The 27,996-nt window shown below is 44.9% G+C and overlaps 1 protein-coding gene across 4 annotated transcripts in view; it reads left to right on the plus strand.

The window, feature by feature from the left end:
- TOM1 (target of myb1 membrane trafficking protein) overlaps positions 1 to 27,996 on the plus strand; it is a 1,917,838-nt gene that overhangs the window by 379,241 nt on the left and 1,510,601 nt on the right. For all 4 annotated transcript variants that reach the window (XM_044068060.1, XM_044068069.1, XM_044068077.1 and 1 more), the window contains exon 2: positions 11,349 to 11,433. In XM_044068060.1, coding sequence (XP_043923995.1) covers positions 11,349 to 11,433 — 85 coding nt within the window. The remainder of the gene's footprint in view (positions 1 to 11,348; positions 11,434 to 27,996) is intronic.

Raw genomic sequence — 27,996 nt, forward strand, 5'->3', positions numbered from 1 at the left:
TCCTCCACTATCTCTTCTCCCTAAAGTACTCCTAAAGGTCAGGCAGGAGATACCAAAAATGATTCTGATTGCCCCAGACTGGCCACGCCAGTACTGGTATCCGATCTTAAGGAACTTGTCCCAATGCCCAGCCTGGACCTTACCTCAAATACCTCATCTACTGTCCCAACAAAACAATCAGATTCTGCACAGCCAACTCAGGACCCTAAACCTGGCAGCATGGCGGATAATGTAGCCATACAAACCACACCACTCAGTAAAGCTGTGATGGATGTCATTTTAGAAACCAGAAGGCCTAGTACTAGAAAATCCTATGCTGGGAAATGGAAGAGATTTTGTGCTTGGAACCAAGCTCAAGGAACTGATACAGCTGTCCCAAATATTCTTCAGACTTTGCAATATTTTTCATCAATTAAAATTCATGCCTCTGCCATTTCGGCTCATTACAATACAGAGCCACCACTCTTTTCTCATCCTTTATTAAGGCAGTACCTCAGAGGAGCCAGAAACTTAAGGCCTCTAAGAAGAATGCCAACACCTGCACGGGACCTCAATTATGTCTTGGAAAAACTCACCTTACCTCCATTTGAGCCAGCTGCTACTGCGGACATAAAATTCTTATCTTGGAAAACAGCTCTGCTCCTAGCAATAACTTTTGCAAGACGAGTTTCAGAGCTACAGGCTCTCATGGCTGTGGAACCCTTTATCATTTTCTATCCAGACAGGGTCTCTCTGAGAACAAACTCTACATTTATGCCTAAGGTGGTATCCAGTGTAGCCCTTAACCAAACAATTCATTTGCCAACTTTTTATCCAAATCTGCAGAACAAGGGGGAGAAAATTCTGCATTCTTTGGACGTACACAGACAACTTAGAGTCTACTTGGACAAAACTAAAGTTTTCAGAAAGACAGAGCAATTACTAGTGGTATATGCCACTGCATCACAAGGAAAGGCTATCTCCAAGAAGACTATTTCAAAGTGGATAGGTCACTGCATTCGTTTCTGCTACTCACAACATGGCAAACCAGTGCCTAAGGACATTAGGCTCCATTCAGCCAGAGCTGCAGCCACTTCTGCAGCCTTTCTCAGGGGAGTACCAACCAAAGACATTTTGGAGGCCGCTACTCGGAGTTCAGTGCATACTTTTACAAAACATTACATTCTGCCTCTTTACTCTAAATCCAGGGCAGGCTTTGCCACTGCAGTTCTGCAGGGCCTCATAGCCGTTCCTAATGCTGTTTAGCTCCAGCCCCCCAACCATAGCTTTGGGACTCAACCCAAATGTAATGACTGCAACAGTGAAACACGAAGAACATAGTACAGTTGTGTACACTTATCATAAATGTAGATGTTCGAGTGTATTCACTGTTGCATTCCAGGTTACCCACCCGCCATCCCCCTTATTTTTGCTGGAACTTATCTTTACTTCTCTAATCTATATAACCTAGATGGTGTATTTGCTTATAGAGGAAGGTAAAACTTATTTTGGTGCATGTATGTTTTATTTACCTAATTTTAGCCAACCCTTTTGGGGGCACCTGACATTTGGGGCAAGAAAAACTAAATAAAATGGCGTCAGCTGCATCTTTTATGCCCCTGACGACCTGACGTCAGGGAAGAGGCGACGGCAACCGAAGCAGGACCCAAGACTTTGGAATTCAGGCCGACTGAGGGCAACCTGCCAGCAGGATAACCCAAATGTAATGACTGCAACAGTGAATACACTCGAACATCTACATTTATGGTAAGTGTACACAACTGTACTTTTTAATTGTTGTGCTATTAAAATGAGTTCATGTGGTTATCATGCACAATAATCTTTATAAATAAACCATTAACAGTAATAAAAATAAAAATAGCAGCAAAATGTTATTTTTATAACAGTTTATCTCTCCCATGCTTTTAGTTTCAGGATGGGAGCAATACTGACATGGTCGTTTAGTCCTGGTTGCCCGTATGCCTCTAGTTGCAGTTGCCATTTTAATTCATGTTGCTCCAGTATTACTGTCCAAGGACCCCCCTGCTTTTCTTTCTCCACTCTTTCTAATATGCTAAATTTAAAAGAGTGGTAAGAGTGTTCACTTAGATGCCTAAACAGTGCATTGGTGGTTCTTTCTTTTTTAATATCGTATAAATGTTCATTAATACGATTATGGAGCTTTTCGTTTTTTGTGTGTTTCTAATTTCTCAAAATTATGGGTCTCATGGCTTCTGTTAGCAAAAATCCACATGACAGAATTCCAGTGGTACCCAAAATCTGTATCGTTCAAAAATGGTTCAAAATCTGCATCCCTTGATATTCCAGATTCTAATTTTAGGATTTGTAAAAAGGGGAGATTTTTTAAGGCGAGACCAAATTTATCAGAATATATGACTCACATTTTCCTTTCTAGTTCCAGCACAGTCTGTAACAGATGCCTCAGACTTTGCTTGGGGAGCAGTGTTTATGGGGATAAAGGTGCAGGGTGTTTGAAACAGAAAAGACGGACCAAAACACCTAAATGTAAAATAGGTGTTGGCACTTTTATTGCTCTCAACTCTCTTAATCATCTATGTCCCTAGAACCAATAGTGTTTACAGACAACACCACAGAGATGTGGTACATAAATATTGTGTGTATGTGTGCGTGGGGTGTTCAGATCTTACCCTGTTTACAGACTAGTCATGGTAGCATTGGATATAGCTTTTCAGTCATCTCACTGTACAGGCATCTTACACACCATGAGACCAAAGCTCCAAAGCTGTGTGGCAGACAAGCTGAGCAGGATCAGGATGCATCCTAATGAATGGAAGTTGAATCAGGGGAACTGAATTGGGGGGGGGGGGTCTTTCAGGAATTGACCCATCTGCGGTGAACACCTCAAACAGATCTATTCACCTCCACTCTCAACAATCAGTTGGCAAACTTATTTTCCAGGATTTGCAAGAAGGCCTTAAAGATGGGTGCTGCTTATTTTGCTTGGACAGGAATGTTCCTGAATGCTTTCCCACCCTTTCCACTAATATTCATAGTTATTGTGAAATTTCAGAAGTACTGTTCAAAGATCATTGTGGTATCTCCCTTCTGGCCCACACAACAGTGGATGTTCTTTGTGTTTTACTGTTGCAGTCATCACACTTGAGTTATCCTGCCAGGGGGTATCCCTCAGTCGGCCCGAATACCAGAGGCTTAGTATTTCTACGTCGGTTGCTGTAGCTCCAGAACTGACATCAGGTTGTCAGTGGTATAAAAACAGGCAGTCGACGCCATTACATCAGTCTTTCTTGCCGAGGAGCCCAAAGCAGAAGCAGTTCGCACGAGTGCCGGTCGGCCGCCACCTGAGCTTTCATTTCCGAAATTGAAGTCTTCTAAAGCTAAATACCCCATTGGGGATCCTTTTTTCTTGCTCTAACCGATGTCAGAAAAAGTTAACAATTGTTTCGCTTGTGGAAAGCAAATACCACACCGAGATTTCCATTCTTACTGCATCACCTGTTTAGGCTCAGACCGCGACATCCCTCGCTGTCGGTTTTGTGCTTTGTTCAATGCCAGAACTATACATCATCTGGCCCTTATCGTAGCTAAATACTTTCGCTCTAGATCTCCGTATTCCAAAATGGCTTTGGTAAGCCATCCTACTACCAATCTTCCGAAAAAACGTAAGGATAAAGACAGACCGCACAGGTCCAAAACTGCCGACGACACTTCCATTAAGCTAGTTGCCAGTTTGCCAGTACTCAGTGAGGTGCTTTTGCAGCCCCTGATGCCTGCATTTATAGATTCGCAGGCCACTACCGAGACCCGTTTGGAGTCCGGTATGCCGCGAGACTCTTCTTTGACTACGGAACCTGCGTCTCTACCCTGGATGGGTCCGGAGCCGCTGTGCAGGCACCGGCTTCTGAGGAAGTTTTTCTCACTACCAATATTCGACACAAATCGACTGCTTCTTTCGCATCTTCAGTTCTTTCTAAAACAACAGTGTTTCTAAAGTCCAGAGTATGAACTATGCCTAAAAAAAATGATGATCCAAACTGAAGCACCTGCTTCCTTCCCTCCATCTCAGATGCTTAAAATGGCGGAAGACCTTGTTATGCTCATTAGGGGAAGCCAGCCTACCCCTGCTGAAAGGAAAAGAGACTTGTCCCCAGCAGCTTTATCTGACCAGGAGTCCGACGACTGTGAGGTTTCTGATTATGAAGACATACCCTTATCTGCTTATGAGGTTTCAGATGCAGAGGAATCTATTCCTTCTGCCTCTCCGCCAGAGGATTTTTCTTTTGGTGAAACATTACATACCTTGAGAGAGCATTTCCATTGGGAATGCCAGGATTATCCTCAGTCCAAAAAGAGACTCAGGGAATTTTTAGATTTACCACAGCACAGACCCTTAGCTATTCCACCTGTTCTGGATGTTGTGGATGATGTTTTTATGGAACCCAGTCTAACTCCTGATACTCTGCCTCCTGCTCCCAGGAAACCTGACTGGTACTACAGAGTTCCTGACTCACACAAATTTATTTTCAAAAATCCTACTGCTGACCCAGAGGTCATCTCCCAAGGACCTAAAGGAATAAAAGCAACCACAGCTAAGAATCCCGCCCCTTCGGACAGGGATTCCCAAGTTTTAGACAGATGGGGTAAAAAAGTATACACCTCTGCAACTCTTGCCGTTAGAGCATTAAATTGTCAGTTCCACATGCTGAAATATTTACATTCTGTGGAACTTGTTAAACAAAAATTATCTACCTTCCCTGACTGTGCAAAAAATAAAGAATTACAGGAGCTTATGCATTCTGCAAGCCAAGTTCGTAAGCATACCCTGCAGTGTAGGTTTGATTCCCTAGAAGCATCCTGCAGGGCAAAAGTCACATGTTCTGTACTTAGAAGGCATGCTTGGCTTAAGGAACAGACCTTGCCAGACCATGTCAAATCAAAATTATTGGACGCACTACTGAATAAAGACAAGCTGTTTGGCACCAAAACAGAAGAGGTTTTGAAAAAGCTGGAAGAAAAAGCTAAGGCTATGCAGACAGTTAGACTTTTTGCAAGTCCAGAATCCCAAGATTCAGTAGGCATTGCCCCTCTAAACATTGGTCCTTTCCAGCCCCCTCAAGGCCACCTCAAAATAGACCTAGGGGAAGCAGAACCCCCCAGACAGCAGTCTCAGGGTATGCAGAGATCTAAGCAATGGAGTACCTCCACTTTTAAAACCGGGAGTGCTGTGCCACCCCCTCATGGAAAGACTTCACAATGACTTCTCAACTCCACCTCCCACCTCTGCCCATTTGGTCGTACCCCTAGGAGGAAAACTTGCCTCCCATGCAAAAAACTGGGTCTCCGTCACCAACGATTGATGGGTCCTCTACTTAGTGTCCTAGGTGTACAAATTTTATTTCCACATGCTGCCAACCCCAAAAGGGTTCCCAGATATTCCTCCAAAACAGTGGGCAGAGGCATAAAACCAAGTTCATTCCCTGCTCTCCATGAGGGCAATTCAGTCTGTTCCTGCAGAACAGATAGGCCAATGTTTCTATTCCAGACTTTTCCTGGTAACCAGAAAAGAGGGCACCTGGCACCCCATCTTATATATTTCCATTCTAAACACCTTCCTGGTGATAACCTAAATTTAAAATGCTCACCCTACAGCAGCTTTTCCCTATGCTGTCCAAAGATGGCTGGTTAGCCACCCTAGACCTAAAAGAGGCCTATCTGCATATCCCATTCAGAGATGCTTGCAGGAAATAGCTACGTTTCAGGGCAGGATCTATGCATTATCACTTCTCTGCACTTCCCTTTGGCTTATCCACTGCTCCCAGAGTTTTCACAAAATGTCTGGCTCCAGCCTTTGCTTACTGCAGACAAAGAAATATTCAAATCTACCCCTACTTGGATGACTCAGGCAGACAGTCAGGAAAAGTTGTTGCAGCTCCTGACATTGGTAAAGGACCTACTAGCCTCACTGGGGTACACTATCAATGAAAAGAAATCCAAACTAGTCCCCAGTCACAAAAATGTATTCCTGGGAGCAAGCCTGGACAAAGCATCCCGGATGGTATTCCTTAATCCAAAAAAACAAGCCTATCTGACAGGCTACTTCTCTCAACTGGCCACCAGAACACAGTTATCCACAAGTAAAATCCTGCAAGCTGTAGGGTTCGTGGTCTCCTGCATTCTACAAATTCCATATGCCAGACTACATATGAGGAAACTTCAGTGGTACTTAAAAAGCCTTTGGTGTCAACGTTCAGGACCTAGAAACTATTATACCTATGATACTTTGTCTAAGAAAAGATTTTCTTTGGTGGGCAGCAGCATGCAACCACAACAAGGGACTTCCCTTTTCACAACCCCACGCCACCCAGACCCTAACCCCACAGACTCATCAAACTATGCCTGGGGTGCACACCTGGATGGCAGGTGCATTCAGGGCCACTGGAGCCAAACGCAAATTCATCTGCACATCAACCAAAAAGAGATGCTAGCTGTTCAGCACGCTCTGACAGCTTTCAGATCCCCACTCTCTCTGGGGCCTCTACTAATCAAAACTGACAACACCACAGCGATGTGGTACATCAACAAGCAGGGGAGAACTCACTCTTACCCACTATGCAGGCTAGCCTTGACCCTTTGGAACATGGCCTCAGCCATGCATATTCACCTGCTAGCTTAATTCCTGCCAGGCAACCAAAATCTCTGGCAGACAACGTAAAGAGAAATCTCCTAGACCCATACAAGTGGCAATTAAACCACAACACCTTCAGCCTTGTGACCTAGAAATGGGGTACCCCAAAGGTGGACCTATTTGCCTCCCCCCACAACCACCAAGTCAGCCAATTCTGCACCAGGGAACCTCACAGCAAGGCCTGGAAAGTGGATGCCCTATCTTTTCAATGGGTAAACCTCTCAATCTATGCATTTCCCCCTCTACCTCTTCTTACAAGAGTATTACTCAAAATAAGGGAGGAAAGACCAAGGGCAATCCTGATTGCCCCAGAGTGGCCACACCAGCACTGGTACCCATTACTGCGCAGTCTGTCACCATGGCACCTCCCTCAGATTCCAACTCTCCTGACTCAGCAGGAGGGAGAATTCATGCATCCACAATTGCAGACCCTGAACCTGGCAGTCTGGCTTATTCCTTGACTTCTCCTCCAGTGGCCAGCCTAAGCAAGCAGGTCCTGGATGTTATACGTGAAGCCAGATGACCCAGCACTAGAAAATCCTATGCTGCCAAGTGGAAAAGGTATTGTTCCTGGATCCAGACTAAAGGAGCTGACCCAGCACAGCCCTCCTTACCTCTCATCCTGGATTACCTAACAGACCTACTCTACAGGGGCCTATCCTTATCTTCCATTAAAATCCATGCCTCTGCCATCACTTCACATTACAGCACTGAGCCACCTCTCTTTTCACACCCTCTCATCAAGCAGTTCCTGAGAGGGGCTAACAATTTAAGGCCACCAAGAAGAGCCCCTATCCCTGCTTGGGACCTTCATTTTGTGTTAGAAAAGCTCACGCTACCCCCCTTTGAGCCTGCAGCTTCAGCAGAGTTAAAATTCCTCTCTTGGAAAACAGCCTTGCTTCCGGCCATCACTTCAGCTAGAAGAGTGTCTGAGCTACAAGCACTTATGGCTGTGTAACCCTTCATAATTTTTCATGCTGACAGGGTCTCCCTCAGGACTAACCCAACTTTCATGCCTAAAGTGGTGTCCCGTGTGGCTCTCAACCAATCTATTAATTTGCCCACCTTATTCCCTAAACCTCAAAGTAAGGGGGAAAGGATCCTGCACTCTTTAAACGTGCATAGACACCTCAGATTCTACTTGGATAGGACTAAGCCCTTTAGGAAATCTGACCAGTTACTAGTCAGCTTTGCACTAGGGGCAGAGGGCAAGGCCATATCAGAACAAACCATCTCCAAATGGATAGCACACTGTACCCATTTCTGTTACAAACACCATAGGAAACCACCCCCACAGAGGGTAAGAACACATTCCACTAGGGCATCTTCAACCTCTGCAGCCTTTCTCAGGGGGTCCCTACCAGGGACATCCTGGAAGCTGCAACATGAAATTCTGTTCATACCTTCACCAAGCATTACCACCTGCCTATCTTTTCCAAATCCAGGGCAGGCTTTGCAACCGCAGTCCTGCAGGCTATACTAGGCAGCCCTAACTCTTTTTGACTGCCTCCACCCGTTCTTCAGCTTTGGGAATCAACCCAAGTGTGATGACTGCAACAGTGAAACATGAAGAACATAGTACAGTTGTGTACACTTACCATAAATGTAGATGTTCGAGTGTATTCACTGTTGCAGTCTTGGTTTCCAACCCTCCAGCCCCCTTGTCTCTCTCTCTCTTCCTCACTCTTTACAGGGCTATTTTTGCTTTCTACTGGTGGTGTTATTCCAACTTAGCTCCCTATTTGGGGGCAAGAAAAACTGATGTAATGGCGTCAGCTGCCCGTTTTTATACCACTGACAACCTGACGTCAGTCTTGGAGCGACAGCAACCGATGCAGAAATACTAAGCCTCTGGTATTTGGGCCGACTGAGGGCTACCCCTGGGAGGATAACCCAAGTGTGATGACTGCAACAGTGAATACATTCGAACATCTACATTTATAGTAAGTGTACACAGTTGTACTTTCTCCCTTCTTTTGGAAATGGCCAAGAGCAATTACCACAAACCTCTTCACAGATTGGATCTGTTTAGACAGGACAAGGGGAGTTTGATGCATCCTGACCCCCAGACAGCTGTGATGCTCAGCCTAGATGATAGAATCTTAGTACATTTTAGGCACCTATTTCCCCAAGGATGGACAGCTAGTATTAAAGAAGTTGGGAAAACCTACTAGAAAATGACATATTAGTAAATGGAAAAAAATTTCTAATAGGTGATAAGACAGGAACCAGCATCCTTTTAGGCCTAGTATTTCTGTGGTTCTGTATTATCTAAATTACTATCTTGTGGCATGTCTTACTACTCTATCAATGTTCATTTTCATTTATCAGACATTTCAGTATGTCTGCCCATGGATTTCCCTTTTGCAATGCAGTGTCATGTGAAAATGTATTTGAAAGGGGTGTTGTGTACCAAGCCTCCTAGAAAATAGGTAGCTTCTCCTTGGAATCTTAATTTTATGTTAGAAAAACTGACTCTTGCTCCATTTGAACCAGCTCATCAGGCTGACTTGAGGTTCTTAACATGGTAGACAGTGTTACTAAGTGCTCTGACCTCTGCAAGAAGAATATATGAGTTACAAGCTCTTGCGGTAGGCCGACTTATCTAATTTTTCACAAAGATAGGGTTCCCTTTAGAAATGATCCTTCATTTATGCCTCAAGTAACAGCTAACTTTACTTTAAGCCAAGTAATGCATTCCCTGTCTTCTTCAAAGAACCCTAAAATGAGGAAGAAAGAATATCCATATGTTGGATGTGCACAGACAACTCTGGTACTACATTGACAGAAAAAAATCTTTCGGGAACCATGGCCAGTTGTTCATTTCTTGTGAAGGCAAGAAAAAAGGACAAGCTGTGTCAAAGCAGACTATTTCCAAGTGGTTGTCTCATGCTATTACCTTTTGTTATATCCACTACAACAAGGCAGTTTGAGGCAGGGTCAAGGCCCATTCTAAAAGGGCCTTGGATTCATCTTTAGTGTTTTGGAAAGGGTTGGAGTCTGGAAGTAGCAACTTGGTCCTCTGCCCATACACTGCACTGACCTGCTACATGTGTAGACATGCACATATTCATTTTGTCATGCTTTAAAACGATTTCCGCGGTGGTGCAGCGGTAGCGTTGTTGCCTCACAGCAAGAGGTTCTCCTGTTCGATTCTCGGCTGGAGTGCAGGGAGTGCCTTCTGTGTGGAGTCTGCATGTCCTCCCCGCGGTTGAGTGGGCGTTCGAAAGACATGCGTAAATGGGCGTGCCTTCGTTGAAGGTTGAACGTCGTGCTGGCACCTCAGCGTTCGTGAAAATCTACTGCCAATCATTAGCAGACCGGAGTTCCGCTGTGGCGACCCCTAACTGGGAAAAGCTGAAAGACAACAACTGTTTTCTGAAGTCACAACCCCATGAAATGGTTATTCCTTCTGAGGCAGTTTGAACTGACCTGCACAGTGGTGAGTGACAGTACAGACAGCCAAACAGACAGGGAGTTTGTTGCTGTACAAATACTGTAGCTGGTAGGATATCCCTCCTAAGTGGATGTACCCGGGGTTAGCAACTTTGTTGAGCAGAGTGCCAAAATTCATGGCATTTTCTCTAGCAAGATGTGCATATTCCTTTCGGTGGGAGTGGTATTTTGATATGTACATACATTTTAAATACATTAGCTATACTTGTCATTGCAGTCAGTAGATATGCTCATGTTTCAAAAAATCTTGGCAGAAATGTGAAAAAAGTGTATGGTTAATATATGCCCCTCTGCTGGTCCCCAGTGGACTGCGAAGCAAAATGCACTTGAACGCTGTTTTTTCAGCACTACTCCCAGGAGTTGCCTACACTCCAGTTGTACACCCTTAATACTTTTGGAGACATCCCGTGTTATGGTGAGTACCTATCTCAACTTTTTTCCTCAGATGTCCTTTACAGCTCTAGAGTTGCATCACAAAACTTATTGCACATTTTCAGAATTACATCCTGTGTCTTCATAAGCACTTTGTTCACCACTGTCGTGTATTTATAGAAATTCACGTATCGACCTTCAGCTTGATCTTTATCTGTTTGAAACATTTAACCAAGGTGCCATTTGCCTGTGTTGGTGGTATCTGAGGTGGATGTTTAAGATCCTAGGGCACTTATCTAAAAAAAACTATGGGAAGTTTCCCAGTGCCCTGGTCAAATTTCCTTTAGTTAGTATGAATACCACCATGGGTTTCACCTTAAAAGAGGCTGCTAGCCTAGTGGGATTAACCCAGAAAACAATGAAAAAGGCTGCTGCCCTAGTAGGCCTAACCCAGTCAACAAAGGGTAAATAAATAAAAAGTCCACGTTTATTTGGTAATTGCTTATTTTCACTTATCCAAAACATTGATTTATTTTAAAGTGGTCTTTTAAAAGACGACTATACTGAATTAAGTTACTGATGTGTAAACTTTTGCAGTCTATTCCAAGAATTTGTTAGACAACACTGACATATTCAAAATTCATATTATAAAGATATAGGTGTAAAGGAAATGTATGCAGTTTTGAGGGGCTTTTGAATAGCACTCCACAAAAGTGTTTGTGGAGCTCCTAGGAAAGTGCTATGTTTTCAACAGTATGAACTTTATGCATGCCTGCAAATAAAGTATTCAGCAGATTGAAGCATGGTGTGTTCTGTATCTTGATGTTTTTTTTTGTTTTTTTTTTAATCTATGCAGAACATGCAACTAATGGAGCTCTGCAGTCAGAAGACTGGGCACTCAATATGGATATATGTGACGTCATTAATGAGACAGAGGAAGGGTAGGTACTGTTTATGTTTTCATGGGACAGTAGCTGTATATGGGCTGTTAAGTTAAAATGCTAACTTGACATTGTACATACGTGTTGCTAAGTTGTCTTCCTGTGTCTGTCATTTACCACATATTTAGGGATCTTGATTTAGACAGATTATATTTGAGCAAGACAGTTTAGCTATTGGTGACATCAATTCAGAATAGTACTTAGAATGATGTCCTCTTGTATTGTTTATTTTGTGCTAAATTGTAGTGAATTTCTATAATACGTGTTTTGTATAGCCATATAACATTAAGTTGTGGCTTATATATCTTTTGTACAACATACAAACTTGAGATGTCTGTTTTTATATACGAGACAGATTTTAGAAATTTTTATTTTAAGTGTTTTCTAGCCAATTTGTAATGATCAGATCGGAGCAGAGTATCAATCCATTAGGCTGACTTATTTACCTTAGCTATACATAGTGTACATTTGAATAAATTATTGGTGTGTGTCTGTAACTCAGTGGTTTTAAGGTGTTATTTAAAAGGACCAGTAGTGATAGCTGATTTGAATTGCATAACTGATGTTAATCATGTAATGACTGACTTCATGCTTTTCATTTAGCTGTTTTGCTTTTATTTGCCTTTTCAAACATGATGGAACATTAAAGTGTAATGGACTGAATATGTTTACTGTTTATGGTAGAAATGGTTTTCTGTGGATGTGGTCATCCAGGCAGTGGTACGTTTTTTATTTAGATTTGGATTTTGTATAAAACCACTGGTCTTACTATATCTGCAAATAAATACGCTCAAAGAAGAGAGTGTAAAATGGAAATTTATAGGTGTGGTGCCTTCAGCTGCAGGACTTCAGCCACTGACTCAGATCTACTTGCCACCAGGATATTTCCAGACTTCAAACTTGTCATCCCATCCTGTTGTGTTCCATAATTCTCCTCAGGCTTCAGTTCAGTATTGTTGTTTTCACATGCAGCTAAAGGTACTGTCCTCAGTCTCCATGTGTGGCCAATCTGGTAGAGATTTTGGTAACTTTTCTTCAGTTGTGGTGTTAAATCTTGAAAATTATTGTTTCTACCTTTGATTGATTTTTCAAGTATGTGTGAGCTGTCCCGTTACTTTTTTTTTAAAGGTTTTAATTGCTGTTTCTCCCCTCCCCTACAAGAGATGCAGAGGTTTCATGCCGTTTTTACTTTTGCCGTCTTATTGCTTAATTCTTAATTTTCTTATGAGGATAAAGATGCCTGCTGCCTAGGTTGATAGTTGATGTTCGATTGTTTATTTTATTTCTTGTAGAGAAAAGTGTAGTGAGTGTTTTGGCTTGATTGCCTTTGGTTGTTATTTCTGTCTGCTTTTGCTAGTATTTGAAATGGAAGGTCATTCTAATTCAAAAAGTGTGAACAGTGTAGCCACAAGACTCTACCACAGATCACATGCATGGGGTGCTTGGGTGTAGAACATTTATCTGCTGAGTGTGAATTTTGCAAGTCCTAAGCACTACTAAGAATTGACGTAACAAGTCTACAGTCGTCTGCCCAGGGATAGAGAGCAGGCAAGAAGGCTCCAAGTCTAGGTTCCAGAAGCCTAACAATAGGGACAAGGCCAGAAAAAACTGAGAGGCTTCATCTAGGCCTAAATTGTCCCATATGCCCCCAAGAGACCAAAGATAGAAGACAGAGATTCCTCTCTGGGTCCCATTGACGTGCTTTGGGTATCATTTTTTATGTCTGTTTGACCCTGGCACCATTTTCCCCACACAGGGCAGTGTCTATTCTTTGTCAGAGTCTGAGCAAAGTTGTCTGATCTCTTTTAGGCATCAGTCTTCCAAGTCTGTCTTGTCTGCTGGTTCTAATTCTTGTAGGAGGTTCAGTACTACAGCTACACTACACCATAAATACAGTAAGATGATGGAGGGTTTCCTCCAATCTGAGATGATGATGGGGAAATTATCTGTACCCCATTAGATACAGTGATGGACAGTGACTATTCTAATGCTATCCCATAGCCATGTACCTCCTCATTGTCCCCTGTAGTGGTGCTTATAGAGACTTTGTAGGCTAACCACCAACCTGATCTAGGATTGGAGCCAATAGGAGACTGTGTCAGTGTCTGTCTGCACTGAACATTATAGATTCCTTGTAGCCCCAATATTGGCTTAATTTTGGTCTTATCAGTAATGATTCTCCTGGCACCAGCCTTTCCTTTGATATCAAATACCAGAGATCAGATTTGGCACCAATGTCCCTTGTGCCATTCTTTACTTCTGTATCATCTGCTTTTGAGTCTTTGGAGCTAAGGATGTTGGGAGTTAACTGGGTTAGTTCTTGTGAACCTCTTGGCATTGGGGCCCTTGTATTATAAGTACTTGCTGATGGAACTCTTGTGGATAAGACATTCATGAGACAGAGTAGGACATCAGTGATGGACTGTGCATCAAGATCCCCCTCCCCCTGAGGAGCAATTGCATTTGGGTTGTGTCTGTCACCACACTGTCTTTACCCCAGGACTGCTTGACATTGTTTGTACTTGAGGTCTTCACCTTTCCCTCCCAGGACATTTTTTTGGGGGGGAGTGACACTGTCAGGATATTGTGGGTCTTTGTTACTTTCCCTGTTTTTTTTACCCACCAGAGAAGGGGGGTAAGATTTTCTACAAGAAGATTCATGGCATTTCACTACAGAGTTGCCAGTCTCAGACCGGGATAACTACAGATAAGTTTCCCCTGCAATCCTTCTTGATGACCACAAGTTTGGGTAGATCTTAGAACACATGCGTAAAAAGGGATTGGCCCCAGCAGCCCCCCTTTTATACTGACAAGATCATGTAGAAGGCTTTCTAGGCACCTTCCTCTTGATCCTATTTGCCCCTCTGACCAACAAAATGGTAGATGCTGTTGTCCAGATGGCTTGGAAAGAACAACTATAGTAGCCGCTTTGCCTATAAAGCAGGGCAGGATCCTTCAGCCACGTAAAGATTGTATTTCTTTTGTGAAGACTGTTGTTTTAGCACCTGCTGTCAAGAGGAAAGCCATGTATCGGCATACTGAGGTTCACCCCCTTAACCAGACTTCTCTGGCAGTGGACTATTTTGGGAGGTGTTTGTACAGCTCCAGGATAAGTAAAAACACCTCTGCTTTCTCTCTCATCTTCTACTATACCTCTGCTCTACTCTACTATGTTACCATCACCCTGTCTTCACCTACCCCATCTTCTGTCTATGGCTGTCTTAACTCTTTTCCCACTCATGTCATTTATTTCTCAGAATTAAATCAGCCTTTTGCTTTCCACTCTTTGTAAATAACTCGGCACTCTGTCACACTGCATAGTTATTTGTGTATTTGTATAGAATATAGTTAGTATAAGAAGCCTTACTACTGTATGTATATTTATTATCTTATCTCTTTTGACATTGTAAAATGTGTTGTGATTGTATTCTGCTTGACATTGTTGACATTGTATAACTTTAAAAGATTTTGTTTATTGTGCATGTACAGGAGCTTTTCGCCCTGACGCTCCATTGAAAAGTGGCCTTTGTGTCCAGCTGGACTTTCCTTGTCAACAAATGTAAAATAAAGTAAATAAATAACCTTTTAAGCTGTATAGATGCTGTCTGTAAAGCTATAGATAACTGCAAACTAGTTTCTTCCTTATTTCTAGACTTGTCTAAAGCCTTCCACACAGTTTGTCACAGCAAACTTCTACTTCAAATGCCCTCATTAGGTCTCTTTGTCCACCCTTCTGTGGTTAAAAAGCTACCTGTCCAATAGGTGTCAGTCTGTAAAATGGCACTTCATGCTCTCTTTTTACCTCCCAGTCACTACAGGTATACCACAAGGCTTTATCTTTGGTCTCCTCCACTTTAACATTTTCTCCAACACCCTTTATACATCCACACCCTAATACAATACGCAGATGATTCCACTCTCATTTGCACATCTGACAACAATGGTACACCTCCAAAAATTACTCGGGAAGCTTTAATATCAACTGAAAACATGGCGTCATGTCTCACAAGTCCTGCTCAACCCAAAAAAGCCCAAACTACTACTTTTGCTCCCCAAATCCCTCTCTCGTGAATTTACAAAATGTAAAGTCCTCTCTGTTGATAGTGCAGCAATTGAAGTCGCTTTTCATAGCAAATTATTATTTGTGTTATTGGATGATGAGCTTTTCATTCTACCTGCATATATAAATTGCATAAGAAAAATTCATAAAAAACTAGGGATGCTGTACAGAGCTGAAAACTTTCTCATTGACACAACTAAAATTACACTTGCCACTACTAATCTCCTTCCCACCTTTCTTTGTTGTGCTACCATCCTCACTAACCTCCAGGCTTCACAAAAATTAAAATTTACACAAATGCTATAACAAAGTTGCTAAATTTGCAGCAAATACTTCTTTTAGAACCCACCACTGTATAACATTAGAAAGCCTACATTTGTTAGAACTGCCTCATCAACTAACATACAGCTTCGTGCCACCTATGAAAGTATCCAGCATCTGTCTTGCCTGTCCAGTACTAAAAAACATTCTACGCAACTATGTTCCCAGTCAGTCATTGTGATACAGTGGCCAAAAACTTCTGTCTGTCTACAAACCTATCAAGTGCGTTGGTGTTGTCTGCACTCATACAAGGTTGCTAAAGCCTGGCACTAATTACCTGTATCCATCAGGTCAGTACCTTCCCTACCATCTTTCAAAAGCACTCTGAAAGACTTCCTAGCTAAAGTCTGGCTCTGACTGGGTTATGGGAAGAAAAGTTTAAATATAGAGAAACTTTCTGGGAAGTGGTATTACAAGCATATGAAAAACTTGTTTTAAATGATAATATATCCATATTACTCCTTTTGAATCTTAGGTCAGCTAGATTGTAAGACAAAAAGAAGTTTTAGAGATTGAGTGTATTTTTATTTTTGTCTTTTAGCATAGGGTGTCCGTTAGCATTTTTAGTTAAATATGTTCACATATATATGTTCTTCGTGTTTCACTGTTGCAGTCATCACATTAGGGTTATCCCTGCTAGGGTACCCCTTGGCCGGCCTGAATACCCGAGACTTAGTATTTCTGCGTCAGTTGCGGTCGCTTGAAGACTGACATCAGGAGTATAAAGGAAGGCAGCTGACGCCATTACAGCAGTCTTTCTTGCCGTGGAGCCCCGAAGCAGAAGCAGTTCGCATGAGTGCCAGTCGGCCTCTACCAGAGTTTCATTTTCAAAATGAAGTTGAAATCTTCGAAAGCTAAGTACCCCATTGGGGATCCTTTTTTCTTGCAGTAACCGATGTCAGAAAAAGTTAATTGTCTCGCCTGTGGAAAGCAGATGCCACACCGGGACTTCCATTCCTACTGCGTCACTTGTCTAGGCCCAGACCACTACGCCCTCCATTGTCGGTTCTGTGCTTTAATGCCAGAACTGTTCGTCATCAGGCCCTTATTGTAGCCATTTTTTCCCCTTTATAGTCCTGGAATTCCAATATGGCTTCCGTAAGCCATCTGACAGCTGACCACCCAAAAAACGTAAAGATAAAGACAGAGACAGACTGCACAGGACTAAACCTTCCGACAACGCTACCGCCAAGCTGGTAGTCAGTCCTCTGGAATTCAGTGAGGTGCTTTCGCAGCCCCTGATGCCCACTTCAGTTAATTCGCAGGCCTCTACCGAGACACTTTTGGAGTATGGTATGCCGCAGAACTCTTCTTCGTCTAAGGATCCTGTGGTTGTCTCTACCTTGGATGGGTCCGGAGCTGCTGTGCAGGCACCAGCTTCCGAGGAAGTCCTTTGCAACTGAATCCAGATATAAACTGACGCCTTCTTTCATGGCTACTGTTCTTTCTAAACCAACTGAGTTCCTTAGGCCCAGGGGTCGAACCACCCCCAAGAAACCGCCTTCCAGCCATTCTTTGGCACCTGCTCTCATGCCTCAGTCACAAATGCTTAGAATGGCAGAGGACCTTATGCTGATTAGGGGAAGCCAAGCCACTCCCTCAAAAAGAAAAAGAGATCTGTCTCCAGAAGTTTTGTCTGAACAAGAGTCAGATGAATTTGATGCCTCTGACTATGAAGACTTGCAGCCCCTCTCTATATATGAGGATTCTGATGTAGAGGAATCTATTCCTTCAGCCTCTCCCCAGAGGATTTTTCCTTTGGGGAAACCCTGCATAATTTAAGGGAGCATTTTAAATGGGAGACTCAAGACTACCCACAGTCTAAAAGAGACTCAGAGAGTTCCTGGACCTTCCGCAGCACAGGCCCTTAGCCATCCTGCCAGTCCTAAATGTGGTAGATGATGTCTTCCTTGAATCCAGCTTGACTCCAGACGCCCTCCCTCCTGCTCCCAGAAAGCCAAACAGGTACTACAAAGTCCCTGACTTTCACAAATATCTTTTAAAAACCCAACAGCGGACCCTGAGGTCATTAGTCAAGGCCCAAAAGGAGTAAAAGCTACTTCAGCTAAGAATCCTACCCCCTCAGACAGGGATTCCAGAGCACTGAACAGATGGGATAAAAAAGTATACACCTCAGCTGCTCTTGCAATCAGGGCACTCAATTGTCAGTTCCATATGTTTAAATATCAGCAGCATACCTTGGAACTCCTTAAACAAAAAATTTCCTCCTTTCCTGCATGGGCAGAATCTAAAGATTTACAAGAAATTAATGCACTCTACTGGTCAAGTAACTAAATACACTTTGCACTGCAGTTGTGATGCCCTAGAAGCTTCTTGCAGGGCAACAGTCACTGGATCTGTCATTAGAAGACATGCATGGCTTAAGGAACAACCCCTGCCCAGACCATGTCAAATCAAAATTGTTGGATGCACCCTTGCACAAAGATAACTTATTTGGTACTAAAGCAGAAGAGGTGTTAAAAAAGATGGAAGTAAAAGCAAAATCTTTGCAGATTGTTAAAGATTTCTTACAGGTACAGCCCTCTAGGTTCAGCAGGCATTTTCTTTCCAAGTTCTGGTCCTTTCCAGCACCTAGTAAACAGGGTCAGCTTAGGCCCAGTGCAAACAGACCTCCAAGACAGCAATCCCATGGTTTGCAGAGATCTAAGCAGTGGACCACCTCCACTTCAAAGCTAGGGAGTTCTAAGCCACCCCCTTATGGCAAAAACTCACAATGACTCACCCCCTCCCTACCTCACCTCTTCCCACCATCACATACCCGTAGGAGGAAAACTGTCCTTTCACTCAAGCACCTGGTCCACCATTACCAAGGACCAATGGGTTCTGAACATTGTGTCTCAGGTGTACAAATTCTCCTTCCACACCCTTCCAACCCCCAAAGGGTTCAAAGATCTACCACCAAATCAGTGGGCAGAGACTCAAAAGCAAATCCATACCCTGCTCTCCTTGGGATCAGTAGAACACGTTCCTGCAGAGCAGATAGGCCAAGGCTTCTACTCCAGACTTTTTCTGGTACCCAGAAAAGAGGGGACCTGGCACCCCATCCTCGATCTGTCCATTCTAAACACCTTCCTGGTGATCCCAAAATTCAAAATGCTCACCCTCCAGCAGCTGCTACCCATGCTGTCCAAGGACGCTTGGCTAGTCACCCTGGCTATAAAAGAGGCCTGCCTCCACATTCCCATCAGGGAGTCCTGCAGAAAATATCTTCACTTCAGGGCAGGATCTCAAAACTTACAGTTCTCTGCAGTTTCCTTTGGCTTATCTATTGCTCCCAGAGTTTTCACAAAATGCCTAGCTCCGGCCATTGCTTTTTGCAGACAAAGAAATATTCAAATTTATTCCTACTTAGGCAACTGTCTTATTCAGGAAGACAGCCAGGAAAAGCTGCTCAAAGACCTGGCCTTTGTAAAGAACCTACTAACCTCTTTAGGGTATACAATCAACAAAAAGAAATCCAAACAGGTACCCACCAAAAGGATAATCTTCCTGGGAGTTGCGTCTGGACACAGCATCTCAGATGGCATGCTTAACACCAGAAAAACAAAGTTTCCTACCAGCTTACTTCTCTCAACTGGCCCCCAGGCCCTAGCTTTCTGCAAGGGGAAATCCTGCAAGCCCTGGGGTTCATGGCATCTTGCATACTCCTTATTCCATATGCCCGACTGCATATGAGGAAACTTCAGTGATACCTAAAGAGCCTTTGGTGTCAACACTCTCATGGTCTGGAAACTCTTCTACCTATTGTTCCTTGCCTGAGGGAGGAATTTCTTTGGTGGGCAACAGGCTGCTCCCACAACAAGGAACTGCCCTTCTCCCCAGACCCCACCACCCAGAACCTCACCACTGATGCATCAGACTATGCTTGGGGTGCACACCTGGACAACAGGTGCATATAGGGCCAATGGAACCCCCAGCAACTCCCCCTGTACATCAGTCTAAAAGAGATGATGGCTGTGCAGCAGCCCTTGATAGCTTTGAAACCCTTCTCTCTCCAGCGGTTCTTCTGATCAAAACAGACAACACCACAGTGATGTGGTACATCAACAAGCAGGGAGGGACTCACTCCTACCAGCTGTGTGAGCTGGCCATGACCCTTTGGTTCACAGCCTCTTCCATGCATCTACACCTGTTAGCACAATACCTGCCTGGCTCTCTCAACTCCCTGGCAGACCAATTAAGCAGAAAACTGTTAGACCCCCATGAGCGGCAGCTCAACAGAAACATCTTCTTACTAATAACTCAGAAATGGGGAACCCTGGAGGTCGACCTCTTTGCCTCCCACAGCAACCATCAGCTAAGCAAATTCTGCACCAGGGAGCATCACTGCATGCCATGGAAAGTAGATGCCATGTCCTTCCCCTGGGAAACCTCTTGGTCTATGCCTTTCCTCCCCTACCCCTCATTCCCAAGGTACTGATCAGAATAAGGGAGGAAGAACCAAGGACCATTCTCATAGCTCCAGACTGGCCCAGACAGCACTGGTACCCCTTGCTGCGCAGCCTGTCCCCACTTCCCCCATGGAATCTTCCTCAGGTTCCCAACCTCCTAACCCAGAGGGCAGGGGAATTCATGCACCCCCAATTGCAGACACTCAGTTTGGCAGCTTAGCTTATAACCTGACCCCTGACCAATATACCCTCCTCAGCAAACAGGTTCTGGATGTTATCTGAGAGGCCAGATGCCCTAGCACCAGAAAGTCTTATGCATATAAGTGGAAAAGGTTCTACACCTGGATTCAGGCTAAGGGAACCAATATGGCAAAGCCCTCCATCCCTCTCATCCTGGACTACTTAGCTGACCTACTACACAATGGTCTCTCTTTCTCCTCTATAAAAATTTACACCTCTGCTTTTTCCACTCATTTTCCCACTGAGCAGCCTCTTTTTTTCACACCCTCTGATCAAGCAGTTCCTCAGAGGCCCCCCCAGAAGGGCATCAGCACCGGCTTGGGACCTTAACTCTGTCTTGGAAAAGCTCGCCCTGCCTCCATTCGAACCAGCTTCTTCTGCAGAGCTAAAATTTCTCTCCTGGAAGACAGCCTTCCTCCTGGCCATCACTTCAAACAGGAGAATCTCTGAGCTGCAAGCACTCATGGCAATGGAACCCTTCATCATCTTCCATGCAGACAGGGTATCCCTCAGAACTAATCCATCCTTCATGCCCAAGGTGGTATCCAGTGTGGCTTTCAACCAATCCATCCATTCACCCACCTTCTTTCCTAACCCTCAAAACAAGGGGGAAAGGATTCTGCACTCTCTAGATGTGCACAGGCAGTTCAGATACTATCTGGACAGGACTAAACCCTTCAGAAAATCTGATCAATTGCTGGTTAGCTTTGCTTCAGGGCAGAGGGCAACGCCATCTCCAAGCAAGCCATTTCCAAATGGATAGCACACTGCATCCATTTCTGCTACAAGCAGCATGGCAAGCCTCCCCCCAATGGAGCTAGGACCCACTCCACCAGAGCAGCCTCCACCTCTGCAGCATTTCTCAGAGGGGTTCCCACAAGGGACATCCTGGCGGCTGCCTCCTGGACATCTGTTCACACTTTTACCAAACATTACCACCTGCCTCTCTTTTCTAAATCCAGGGCAGGTTTTGCCTCTGCAGTTTTGCAGTGCATGCTAGCCAGCCCCCAGCTTCCTTGACTGCTTCTACCCATTTCTTCAGCTTTGGGAATCTACCCAAATGTGATGACTGCAACAGTGAAACACTAAGAACATAGTACAGTTGTGTACATAAATTTAGATGTTAGTGTGTCTTCACTGTTGCAGTACTGGTTTCCCTCCCTCCTTCCCCCTTTTTCTTTTTGTTACCTTTCTTCCTTGTTGTTCTCCTTTCCTTAGAAGGGACATAATGGTATTTTTTTCCACTGGTGGAGTCCTGCCACCAGAGCCTGACCTCTTATTTTGGGGGCGCCTGACCAGTTAGGGCAAGAAAAACTGATGTAATGGCATTGGCTGTCTTCCTTTATACACCTGACAACCTGACGTCAGTCTTCAAGCGACAGCAACTGACGCAGAAATACTAAGTCTCTGGTATTCCGGCCGGCTGAGGGCTACCCCAGCAGGGGATAACCCTAATGTGATGACTGCAACAGTGAAGACACTCGAACATCTACATTTATGGTAAGTGTAAACAACTGTACTTTTTTTTTAACAGGAATAGATATTTTATGGATAGGATAGAAGGAGCCTTCTTCACATGTATTATTATATTGGCATACATTTTCTAGGTGAGAAATTTTTAGGTTGGTGTATACTAGCCATTATGGAAGTTTTAAATATAAAGGGATTTTAAATATAAAAAGGTTTTAAATAATGTGTGTTTTTAATATATATTTTTAATAATATTTTTCGATTAGGTTTTTATTATAATAGGAATTGATGGGACCACAGTATTTGTCAATAATATATTATTAGAAATGCATGTTTAGTTCATGTTTAAATTAATACATTAATTGAGTTAAAATAATATTTAAATGGAGTAGCCATTTGTAGGTGTAATTAGGATCTGATGAAGTCTCAGTAAAGAGACAAAAAACGCGATGAACCAGTTAAGCATTTAATATTTTTTTATTTTTACTTTGTGTGTATTGATAATAAAGCTGTATTTGTTTCCTGGTTATATGCGTGGCATTTCCTGCATCTCCGCATTGCTTTTCTTTGTGTTTGGATAGACTGGTGGATGTTTCAGCACTGCTTTCCATATACCAGTTGGTGCATTTTTTTCTAGTTACATGTGTCTAAGAAAGAGAGATGTGGCTGTGGTAAACAAATTCCCCATAAGGACTACTGCAGCCTCTGCATATTCTGCGTGGGAACTTCTAGGGTTCACCTCAAAAACTTTAAGGAGCAGGCATCGATCATTACTTGAATACCTAGAGTGTAAGCGACTGTAAGCTTTAGCCTATTCTGCCATGGTGTCATCCAGATAGTCTTTCTCCTCCAACATCCTCCCTCAAAAAAGAAAGAAAAGGGAAGACAGAAAGGGATGCTGGAGATGCTTTGTAAGTGCTCGGTGGTTCTTTTCAGTCAAAGTGTACCTGCTTAGGTGACATGCTTTCTTAGAGGCTTTATTGGGTATCTGTTCCTCCCCAGTCCTCTGGAAAAGTCCCTTTGGAGGCTGCCATGACATGTGTCACATCCATCTGAGGCCTTCTTCGGATGCTTGAACCCTGGCATGTATTGAGGAAGCCAGTGTTATCATATCTGAGAGGGAAGGCAGGATTTCTATTACGCTTGTTTGTCCAAGGGTTTTGCATGAAAGTCTGACCTTTCTCCACAGAGCCAAGGACTTCCAGGCCAGATGCCTTAATAAAAATTCCCAAACATCTACTTCTGTTTCTCTTGTCCCTGCTTCTCATCAGATGCTTTGCAAGCAGATGCCTGTTAAGTTTTCTACTTCTGCCACTCCCTTCCAGGTTCCCCCTGAACAATGGTTTGGTCTAGTCCAGGGCCTTTTGAAAACTGTTCAGGTCCTGAAACTAGTCACTGAACCTTCAAATCTGTAGTAGTTAACTTCATTGTAGTCTGCAACCTGTGGGTATACGGATCCATATCAGATCTGAGCCGGCAACTTTTTTTCTAGCTTCTGCTCCAAGCTATGAGCTCCTCTCCCTACTCATAATACACCACCATCTCCTATCTTCCCTCAGATCTCGTTTGCCATACCATAGTAAGCATCGTGATCTCCTTTGCTATGAGCTTCAGGGATAAGTAAGTAGGTTCATTCTGTTTTTGTGTGCAAGTGGTAGTTAGTCCCCCCCACTTTAGTGTACACTGTTAGTCAGTATAGCTTCCAAAAAAAAAGTTTTTTATTGCTGAAAGTAGTTCTAGGCCCACTTCCCTTCAGCGCGTGTTAGTGTGTTGTGTTCTCTGTAGGGAGTGGCGATTGGTGTTAGAGTATGGCTGATCAGCCTAAGTCAGTTTTCAAAAAATTCACAGAGTGTGGGCATAAGCTCTCACCAGCTGATGGTCACACTCTGTGTCTAATATGTTTGGGAGTGCCCCATTTATCAACACAGTGTTCAGTCTGTGCAGGCTTTAACCCAAGGGCCCTCAGGGACAGGAAGGCCAAGTTAGTTGCCAAGGGTCTTCTCTCTGCCTCCATGCTGGATTCTACCATGGCCTCTGTCTCAGGTACTCCCACCTAGCCACCCACTCAGACAATGACTCAAACTCCCACTTGTTCTGGTGTTGGGGGAGACAAAGATAAAGAAAAAGAAAATGCACGAGAGAGAGAAAAAGAAAAGGACAGAGAAAGGCGCAAGGGGGATAAAGAGAGGAAGAGGGATAGGCCTGCAAGAGGTCTCCGGACAGGGAATCTTTCCCTACTCCACCATCCAAGACTTTGATGCCAGCTTCTCCCAGGCTCTGCTCACCCCGTTTCTCACCGGAGCCATTGGAGTCTTCTGATCCGAGGCCTTCCTCACCCTTACCGTGCAGAGCAGCCAGATCCGAGTTGGTCGCCTCTTCACAATCGACTCGGAGCCTATCGGACTTGGACATGGACAGGATGATGAGTAGATTCATTCAGACCCAAATACAGATGGGAGTCTTGCCAGGCCCCTCTTCCCTCTGGAGGGGGGACCTCCATGCCCTTTTTCCACCCCATCTCTCCTTCCCCGATCCATGCAGCTGCTTCTGGATTCTTGGATCCGAGACTGTTTGGAGCTGGTAGCTCAGCGCCGACGGTTCCACCAACTTCGACTCCGGCTGTTACCTTGAGTTCCTCGGATCCGGCCAGTTTGGATCCGAGCGACTCTCTGAGCTGTGGACAGGGAGTTGGACCTGAGGGAATGGATCTATCTTCGGCTCCGACTTTTTCGGATCCGGACCATTCCCTTGGACCTCAGACTACCCTCACTATGGCTCCGATCCCCGCTTTGGACCCGGGGAGAGCTTCTTCCTTGCTGGGTGCCAAGGAGATACGCTCACCTTCAGCATTCGAAGTGGTGGAGAGGGTTCTCTCCCAGGGATTGAGACTTCAACCCATCTCCTCGGATTCCACCCAGACTCCACTGGATTTGGCGACAAGTCCCTTCATCCTGTCTCAGCCTGTGCCAGAGGTGGCCCAGGCTATTCCCCTTGAGGACCCCCCCCCTCGCGGCTCATGAGTCCTCTTCAGAGAGTTCCGGTGAAGAAGGCCCCTGTAAGTGCAAGTGCAAAAGGAGGCACTTGGACTCCCCTGAGTCCCTCACTACGGACACGGATTTAGATGAAGGAGAAGGTTTCCCCAGGTCACCGTCTCCTTCGGTGACATCATGGAGATCCTCCACCAGAGGAGAGGTTGGTCAGCCCCAAATCCTTCTACGGATGAGTCCGTGTTCCTGGAGGCCTTTGGCATGGGCCCATCTACTTCCTGGGTGTCCCTGCCAGTGGACCCCTTGGTGGACCTTATCACCACATGGGCATGGAAGGAGCCTGACACCGTAGAGCCCATCCCCAAACGCCCTGACAAGATTCTTTCTCCTCCCACCGACAGACAACCTTGGTCTAAAGGAGCCCCCGTTGACGCTATGGTGGTCACAGCAGCCACCAAGAAGGAACTGGCGCAAGAGAGTTCCTTAGTCAACCCTCCGGACAAGGAGTCCAGGTTGGTGGATAGGTTTGGGAAGCACGTTTATTCGTCAGCGACCTTTTCCATCCATGCGCTGAACTATTTGGCACATGTGATATGGCTGCAGCAAGACCTTGTTTCAGAATTCGCTGAGTCTCCCCAGAGTCCTTATCACAGCAGGACAAACAACTGTTCTCTGCGAAAATGTCGACTCTGAAGTCAGTATCAAACACATCCATGCGTCTCCTTTCCCACGCCACAGAAGGAGCAGCTAGGGCAGCTGGGACAAGCATAGACATGAGGCATCATGCCTGGCTCAAGTTGTGTCAGTTTGCGGACCCTTTCAAGGCGTCATTCACTAATGCTCCCTACGATGGTTCCTCCCTTTTCGGGAAGACAGTACGTGACACTCTTGTCCAGAGCAAAAAAGACAGGAAGACTTTGTCTGCTGTCGGGATTCGCTTCTCTAACCATCAGCGGTCCTTTTCTAGGAACCAAAGAGGGCAAAAGAAGATGTGGTTCCAGAAATCACAGTTTTCCTGGGAGTTTCAGGACATCTCTTCCCCCAGAGGCAGAGGGGGACAGGATCGATGCTGACCCAGAGGTAGAGGGGGTCCCAGGAACTTCGGGTCTAGGGAACCTTCTTCCGACAGGCCCACTCAGCTGCCCTGAGGGGTTGCCCGACTGTCCTACTCTGGAGGCAGTCAGGGGGAGATTATCATTACACCTAGCGTAATGGGAGTCCATAACTGCAGATCATTGGGTGCTACAAATAATATCCAGAGCCTACACTATCCCATTTGTTGCCCCGCCAAGTGCTACAAGACGCCTCCCGGATGTCCCACCCACTCACAGGGAGGCTGCAGCTTTAGAGGTTTCAAAGCTGCTTCACAAACGAGCCAACAAACTGGTTCCCCTCGACCAGTCCGGATTAGGTGTTTACTCCAGGTTCTTTTTAGTGCCAAAAAAGACGGGGGACCTCAGGCCCATTTTGGTCCTGTCACCCTTGAACCTGTCTGTCACCAAACAAAAGTTCTGGATGGTTACCCTACAGTCCATTCTACCTTATCTCCGAGAGTGTGACTGGACCAGAATGCTTGCTACCATATCAAGGTCCACAGAAGCTCCAGGGGGTTTCTTCGCTTCCGGCTGGGAGCCAGTCACTTCCAGTTCAGAGCTCTATCCTTTGGTCTCACCACAGTCCCCAGGGTGTTCACCAAGGTAATGGCAGTAGTAGCAGCTCACCTGAGGCTTCAGGGAATTTACCTGGACGACTGGCTCTTTGCTGCATCCACCAAGCATCTTCTCTGTCTGGCCCGAGACTACTTTCTCCTCTTTGCAGATCGGCTGGGGATTATAGTCAATGTTCACAAATCCCTTTTGCAACCAGTACAAGTTCTAGACTTCATTGGGGCATGGCTAGACACTTTGCAGCTAAAAGTTTTCTTAACACCAGACAGGATCTCACACCTCAGGTACCACATTGCTCTAATCGTGAACCTCAAATTTCCAAAGGCGAGCGATGTGCTTCAGGCCCTAGGCTCCATGGCTGCCTCGATTTCTATTCTCCCTTGCGCATGTCTCCATATCCAGGTCCTTCAATGGACTCTAGCTGTCCAGTGGTCTTGGCTAGACCTGCCCATGGATTTTCCGATAAGGATCAGTCACACCTGCAGAACGTCTCTCCTTTAGTGGCTCTTTTCACCAGAGGTTGTAGCGGGACGCCCTTTCGTGTCATCTCCAGCCCAAGCCACAGTGACCACGGACGCCTCCCAACTCGGGTGGGGGGGGGGGCACTGTTTGGGAAGGACAGTCCAAGGCACGTAGTCCCAGATAGAGACCAAGTTGCACATAAATGTTCTAGAGATGATGGCAGTGCTTTTAGCGTTGAAAGCCTTCCACACTGTCCTTCCTCTGGGTACGATTGTAATTCAGTCAGATAACATGTTGGTTGTCTGGTATATCAACAAGCAGGGGGGAACCAGATCTTATCCTCTATGTCGCGAGGCCATGAGAGTGTGGGAGTGGGCGATTTCCACCGGTCGGTTTCTGATTGCAACGCACATCCCGGAACGCTCTAACATTTTAGAGGACAGATTGAGTCGGGCTATTCTGATGCCATACGAGTGGTCTCTGAAACAGTCAGTAAAGGAGACGATATTCCTTGCATGGGGACAGCCTTGCTGCGATCTCTTCGAATCTCCTTCCAACACGAAGTGCAGCGAGTTCTTTGCTTTGATTCCCTCACCAGGGAATTCCCCTAGAGACGCTCTAGTCCATGTTTGGCCCCCTGGGTTACTGTATGCGTACCCACTGTTATCACTCATTCCAAAGTTTCTTCAGAAAGCCTGTCGACTGGGGCACATAGTGATCCTCATTGCCCCATTCTGGCCTCGTCAAGTTTGGTTTCTCTTCCTTTGGTCTCCTCTTCTAGCACCTCCGTGGATTCTGGATCCCTGCCCGGATCTAATCTCTCATCCTTCGGGTGCTTACCCTCCCAATCTGGACAGTCTAAAGCTGACAGCTTGGCTGCTCCAGTTCCCTTGATTGCCAGGACTCCCGGTCTTTCATCTCCTGTAAAATCTATTAAAGATTCC

This window comes from Protopterus annectens, chromosome 1.part0, assembly GCF_019279795.1.
Source record: "Protopterus annectens isolate FY-2018-M chromosome 1.part0, PAN1.0, whole genome shotgun sequence".
Classification (NCBI taxonomy): Eukaryota; Metazoa; Chordata; order Ceratodontiformes; family Protopteridae; genus Protopterus; species Protopterus annectens.